The sequence below is a fragment of the Triticum dicoccoides genome, chromosome 2B (genome assembly GCF_002162155.2).
Source record: "Triticum dicoccoides isolate Atlit2015 ecotype Zavitan chromosome 2B, WEW_v2.0, whole genome shotgun sequence".
Classification (NCBI taxonomy): domain Eukaryota; kingdom Viridiplantae; phylum Streptophyta; class Magnoliopsida; order Poales; family Poaceae; genus Triticum; species Triticum dicoccoides.
In genome coordinates this window covers 251,514,838-251,521,321 of record NC_041383.1, presented here as the reverse complement: position 1 = coordinate 251,521,321, position 6,484 = coordinate 251,514,838, and the positions used below count along the sequence as shown (strand labels likewise).

Genomic DNA, 6,484 nt, shown 5'->3' with positions numbered 1-6,484 from the left:
TGGGTACGGCCTGGGATCGTCAGGCACAAAAACGGGCCAAGCCGGCGGATTTCGGCGTCTTGAGGGTCCGACTGGGGGGTTTTCGGCGCCTGCGCGAAAAAGTCGCCCTGGAGGGCATGTTGGGACGCGGCTGGAGATGCTCATAGGAGGAGGAATGAAGAATCAGGAAGTGGTCTTTACAGAAGGTCTACTATTATTGTTGCATGCAGAAATTGGAGGGGCAGTAGCGTTAAGTGCAACAATCTATACCCCTGACCGTGGTCAGTGGTCACCTTGAATAGGAAACATGCAGAGATTGGCGCGAGGTCCAGCCCACGACGTTCCTAGCCGTTCAAATCCACGCCTATTTTTAAACGCGTCCCCGTTTGTCTCGGGCGCGCGCCGGCGCCAACCTCTGCCCTCCTCCGCGTCCATCCGTCTCTCCACCGCTTCGTCTCTCCCTGCCTCTCTACGGTGCCACCGTTAACCTTTCCTCACCGCCCTCTGCGCCCGTTGCCTCCCTCTGCCACTGATCCCGAGACCGGAAGAGGCGCGCGGCCTGGAGCTAGCGAAGCCTCGGTGGCCAGGGAGGAGGCGGCCACAAAATCAACATGGTTCTGGAGCTGGATAGGGTCCTGATGCTGCGCGCCGCCGTTCTCGCCGTCGTCGCCGGCTTCGCCGCCGCCGGATTCATCTCAAGTTGGTCCACGGTCATCCTCGTTACGGCACTTGATTCCCATATTATTATTTTGACGACGTGGTTCGGCTTTCTTGATCCGTGGTTTGATCATCTGACCGATCTGCCGTTGCGCCCCGTGGATGCAGATGACGCGCTCCAGTCGCACTCGCACGGCCGGAGCTTGCTGCAGGCCAAGAAGGGTAAGTAAATCCAACTTTTGCGTTCGCTCCCTCCTACGTCCCGCGAGGCTCGTACGTGGAGTGGACCGGCTGACACGGATCTCCCGCGCAGAATGCCCGGTGACCTTCGAGGGGGCCAACTACACCCTCATCACGAGCAAGTGCAAGGGGCCCCTGTACCAGCCGGCGCTGTGCTGCGCGGCGCTCGCGGAGTTCGCGTGCCCCTACGACACCTACATCAACGACCTCGCCACCAACTGCGCCGCCACCATGTTCAGCCTCATCCACCTCTACGGCAAGTACCCGGCGGGGCTCTTCGCCAATACATGCAAGGGGGACAACCTGGGGCTCAAATGCCCTGAGGACGTCCCGCAGGTCCAGCCGGGCGAGGAGGGCAAGAGCTCCGCCGCCGTTGCTACTGCCGCACAGGCGGCACTCGTCGCGGCCAGCGCGGCTGTCATGTCCCTGCTCATTGTAATGTCTTGATCAGAGCCGGACGGTAGCTGTACGTCGCCATGATCAGAAGTCATTCGTGTGTGCGCGTGCTCTGGTTTCTGTTGCATGCATGAGTTTGTGGTCATATGTAATTCTGGGTCCTGCACAGGGTGATAATTCACCGATTAACATTTTAACTTGTTCTTTTAAACCGCTGTACATTGTTACCAGAAGGGCTAGGAATTTTGGAGTCGGGTGTTTCTAACAAAGTAAATTTTGGAATGTTGGAGTTTATGTGGGCATTTAGCGTAGCGTGCACCAACCCTTTAGCTGTACTAGTGCATTAAGCTCGTATTATTATTATTATTATTATTATTATTATTATTATTATTATTATTATTATTATTATTATTATTATTAGGAAAGATTGAGCTCGTAATTCAACATCACAAAAGTCTTGATAATTTTCAAAAGAATGGCAACACTCCTGCATTACACATTTAAAGATATACAATTATATTTTCCAATGCACAACACAAAAACCAGAAGGAAAAAAATGCCTGGCTGTGAATAGTACCGGTAAGGTACTATTCATAACCTTTATTTAGTTTTTTGGGTTTTAAAAGAAGTTTTATTCCAAAGTAACAGGCTTACAGTCCGCTAATACAAGATTATGGGCCGCAACCTTCTCTGCAGGGTGAAGCCAACCACGCCGAAACCCTTCCCTCCCCGCGCCGCCACCCGTGAGGCGGCCGGCGAGGGCCCCAGATCCGCTCGCCGCGAGCCTCCCCTCCTCCTCCCTCCTCCCTCGCCGCCGCCAGGGGGCGTGGCCGGGCGAAGCCCGACCGTCGCCGGCGGCGGCGGGGCCTGTTCTTCCCCCGGCGCGACGGGGCGGCGCGGGCTGCTTCTTCAGGTGCGGGCGCGGTGCGGACGCGGGGCACCGCGGCGTGGCGGCGCGCGGCCTCCTGGCGGGCGTGGCCGGCTGCGCGGTGGTGCGCGCCTCGCCCTGGCGGCCGGTTCCGTCCGGCAGGCGGCGGGGGCTGCGGGCGGCGTGGGCGGCGACGTGGGTCCGGCTTCGGGCCCCCGGCGGCTGCGTTGGTTCCTCTTCGTCGCGGGCGTGCGGTGGTGGTGCGGCTCGGCCGGTGGCGGTCCGGCGACCTGGTGGTGGTGGCCGGCGGTGCGCGTGGTGGTGGTGCTTCCACTTGGCGGCTTTCTGTGCAGGGAGGCAGGGAAGCGGCATGGACAGGGGCGGCGGCGTCCACGGCGTGCCGGCTGCAGCGCGAAGGCGGGAACTTTACGGCCCTCGGAGATCCCGGCTGGGCATGTGCGGCCACGGGCCTGGTATGTTCCTGCTATTGCGTCCGGTCAGTTACCGTCTTCGACGGTGGAGGTGGGGCCCTCCCGCGTGCCGACGGTGCTGCTGCCCTAGTCCCGGATCCTCTCCCTCTTTGTGCGGACCGTGCTTCACGGTGCCGTGGTGAGACGACGTGGGAAGCTTCGTGACCGGGTTGGCGCTTGGTGAGGGTCTGTTTGGTGGCGAGCTCTGGAGTGCCTGAGGTGGATGAGGGAGTCCTGGATTAGGGGGTATCCGGACAGCCGGACTATATACATCGTCCGGACTATTGGAGCGTGAAGATACAAGACTCAAGACTCCGTCCCGTGTCCGGATGGGACTCTCCTTTGCGTGGAAGACAAGCTTGGCGATCCGGATACTGTATTTCCTTCCTTGTAACTGATTCCGTGTAAACTCTAGCCCTCTCCGGTGTCTATATAAACCATAGAGGTTGGTCCTTAGAAGGCCGATCACAATTACAATCATAATCATCATAGGCTAGCTTCTAGGGTTTAGCCTCTACGATCTCGTGGTAGATCTACTCTTGTACTACTCGTATCATCAATATTAATCAAGCAGGAAGTAGGGTTTTACCTCCATCGAGAGGGCCCGAACCTGGGTAAACATTGTGTCCCTCGCTTCCTGTTACCATCAGCCTAAGACGCACAGATCGGGACCCCTTACTCGAGATCCGCCGGTTTTGACACCGACATTGGTGCTTTCATTGAGAGTTGCTCTGTGTCGTTGCTGCAAGGCTCGATGGCTCCTTCAATCATCGTCAACGACATGGTCCAGGGTGAAACTTTTCTCCCCGGACAGATCTTTGTGTTCGGCGGCTTCGCACTGCGGGCTAATTCGCTTGGCCATCTAGAGTAGATCGACAGCTACGCCCCTAGCCCCCAGATCAGGTTCGGAAACCTGAACTACATGGCAGACATTCGCGGAGACTTGATCTTCGACGGATTCGTGCCTATGCCAGGAGCACCTGACAGTCACGACGAGCACGGCTTAGACCTGTTGTCGGACAATGCTCGGGATATCACCCCTGTAGTAGCCCCGGACCTAAATCCGAAGCAGGCTGCGTTGCCTAAGGACGGAGGGATGGACCCCGCCCCGCAGGCCGTACACTCATCGGCGGTGGAGCCGAACACAGGTCTCACTTCTGAGGAAGCCTGTGACTCCGGACCCCCGGACTCGTATCCGGTTGTAGGTTCCAGTCCGCGCGCTCCCGAGCCCGCCGATCCTGGTTGGGCTCTGGTAATGGAGTTTACCGCTGCGGATATCTTCCAGCACTCACCCTTTGGCGACATGCTGAACTCATTAAAGTCTCTCTCTTTGTCAGGAGGCTCTCGGCCGAACTATGTCCGGCTCGAGTGGGAAGCAGGCGACGAAGGAATTCGTTGCCCACCCACCACCCACTTCATTGCCATGGTTGATGATTTAACCGACGTGCTTGACTTCGACTCCGAAGGCATCGACGGTATGGACGACGATGCAGGATAAGATTCAGAATCTCTAGGGCACTGGACTACTACCTCGTCACACGATATATACATGGTGGACACGCCCAAGGAGGACAACGGCGACAATCCGGAAGATAAAACCCCCGGGCAAAAGCCAAAACGATGGCGCGGACGCCGCTCAAAGTCCAGCAACAGTAAAAATAGCGACAAGAGCGCCAGAAATATTGACACCCCAGTCAACTTCGAAGGCAACAATGACCATACGGACCCAACGATGGAGCAGGACGAGCCAGGTCATGCCAAACACAGTTCGGAGCGGACGCCCGATCACAATGATCCCGAGGGACGAGTTCATCAAACTGCCCCAGGACAAGAACAAAGTCCGGATGACGATGCATTCATCATCCCGGAAACATGCGTGGAACGAGATAACCTCCACAGAAAGCTTATGGCCACCGCAAGAAGTCTAAAGAAGCAGAAGCAACGGCTAAAAGCTGCACAGGAAACGCTCAATCGCAGATGGAATAAAGTGCTAGACACTGAAGAAAGATATGGCGACGGTCGCCATACAAAGAGCTATCCAAAACGAAAGCTACTGCCAGAATTCGACGATGAGGCCGTTCCACCAAAGAATAACACGACCAGGAGGCCAGACGTACCGCTTCATAACCGCAACAGAGCGGCTACCGACGCCGCGCACGATTTGTGTGAGCACCTAGATAAGAAAGCCGGAGCGGCCAGGTCCATCTACGGATCTAAAGGACACACCCCGGCGAGGGATTATGGCCACCAAAATGATCATACCAACCAAATACCAGTTCGGAACAAGCACCGGACACAACAACAGCCGACGACATGCCACAACACGTCCAGATACAGAGGGGCTGCTCACCCCTTGTGCTTCACCGAAGAAGTGTTGGACCATGAATTTTCACAGGGTTTTAAACCTATGAATATAGAGGCATACGACGGAACGACAGACCCAGGGGTCTGGATCGAGGATTTTATCCTGCATATACACATAGTTGAGGGGATGACCTCCACGCCATCAAATACCTTCCCATCAAGTTGAAGGGACCAGCTCGACACTGGTTGAAAAGCCTCCCCGAAAATTCAATTGGGAGTTGGGAGGAACTTGGGGACGCTTTTAGGGCCAAATTTCAAGGGACTTACGTCCGGCCTCCGGATGCGGACGATTTAAGTCACATAATCCAACAGCCCGGAGAGTCCGCCCGCAAGCTTTGGAACAGATTCCTCACTAAGAAGAATCAAATTGTCGATTGTCCGGATGCCGAAGCCTTAGCGGCATTCAAACACAGCATCCGTGACGTGTGGCTCGCTAGACACCTTGGCCAAGAAAAGCCAAGGACAATGGTAGCCTTAACAAGCCTTATGACCCGCTTTTGCGCGGGAGAATATAGCTGGCTGGCCCGTAAAGGCACCAGCGATCCCAGCACATCCGAAATAAGGGATGGCAATGGGAAGCCACGGCGTAATAAAAACAAACGTCAAAACAAGGAAGAGAGCCCGGACAACACAATGGTAAACGCCGGATTCAGGGGCTCTCGACTTGATCAGCAAAAGAAGTCACTTAAAGACAGTAAAGAGGGACCGTCCGGTCTGAACAGAGTCCTGGACAGACTGTGCCAAATTCATGGCACCCCCGACAAACCTGCGAACCACACGCACAGAGAGTGTTGGGTCTTCAAGCAGGCCGACAAATTAAATGCCGAACACAAGGGAAGGGAAACACCAAGTGAAGACGAGGATGAACCTCGCCAGCCGAACACTGGGGGACAGAAAAAATTCCCACCAGAGGTTAAAAACAGTAAACATGATCCACGCGGCTCACACATCTACGAGAAGGCACAAACACGCGCTCAGAGACGCGTACGATATAGAGCCCATCATACCCACACCTAACTACTGGATGGCTTGTCCGATCACCTTCGATCACACGGACTACCTAACTAGTATTCGGCACAGAGGATCAGAGGCCTTGGTGCTTGACCCAATAATCGATGGATACCATCTCAACCACGTCCTCATGGATGGCAGCAGTAGTCTCAATTTAATATACGAGGACACTGTCCACAGGATGGGGATAGACCCATCCAGAATTAATCAAAGCAACACCACCTTTGAAGGGGTGATACCAGGCGTTGAAGCCTACAGCAGGGGCTCCGTCGTACTGGAGGTAACATTTGGCTCCCCAGGCAACTCCAGAAGCGAAGAATTACTCTTCACCATCGCACCCTTCCAAAGCGATTATCATGCATTGCTTGGAAGAACGACCTTCGCCCGCTTCAACGCATTACCGCACTATGCCTACCTCACACTCAAGATGCCCGGTCCACGTGGCGTCATCACCGTTAACAGAAACACAGAGCGCTCTTCACGCGCGAAGGAATACGCG

The 6,484-nt window shown here is 55.4% G+C and overlaps 1 protein-coding gene across 1 annotated transcript; it reads left to right on the top strand.

Moving 5' to 3' along the window:
* Window positions 1-590: 590 nt before the first annotated feature.
* Window positions 591-1,578, top strand: LOC119360826 (GPI-anchored protein LLG1-like). The gene is made up of 3 exons (XM_037626310.1): window positions 591-678; window positions 805-858; window positions 950-1,578. Exons 1-3 carry the CDS (start codon window positions 591-593, stop codon window positions 1,321-1,323), a joined length of 516 nt encoding a protein of 171 aa, XP_037482207.1. The 3' UTR covers window positions 1,324-1,578.
* Window positions 1,579-6,484: the final 4,906 nt, after the last annotated feature.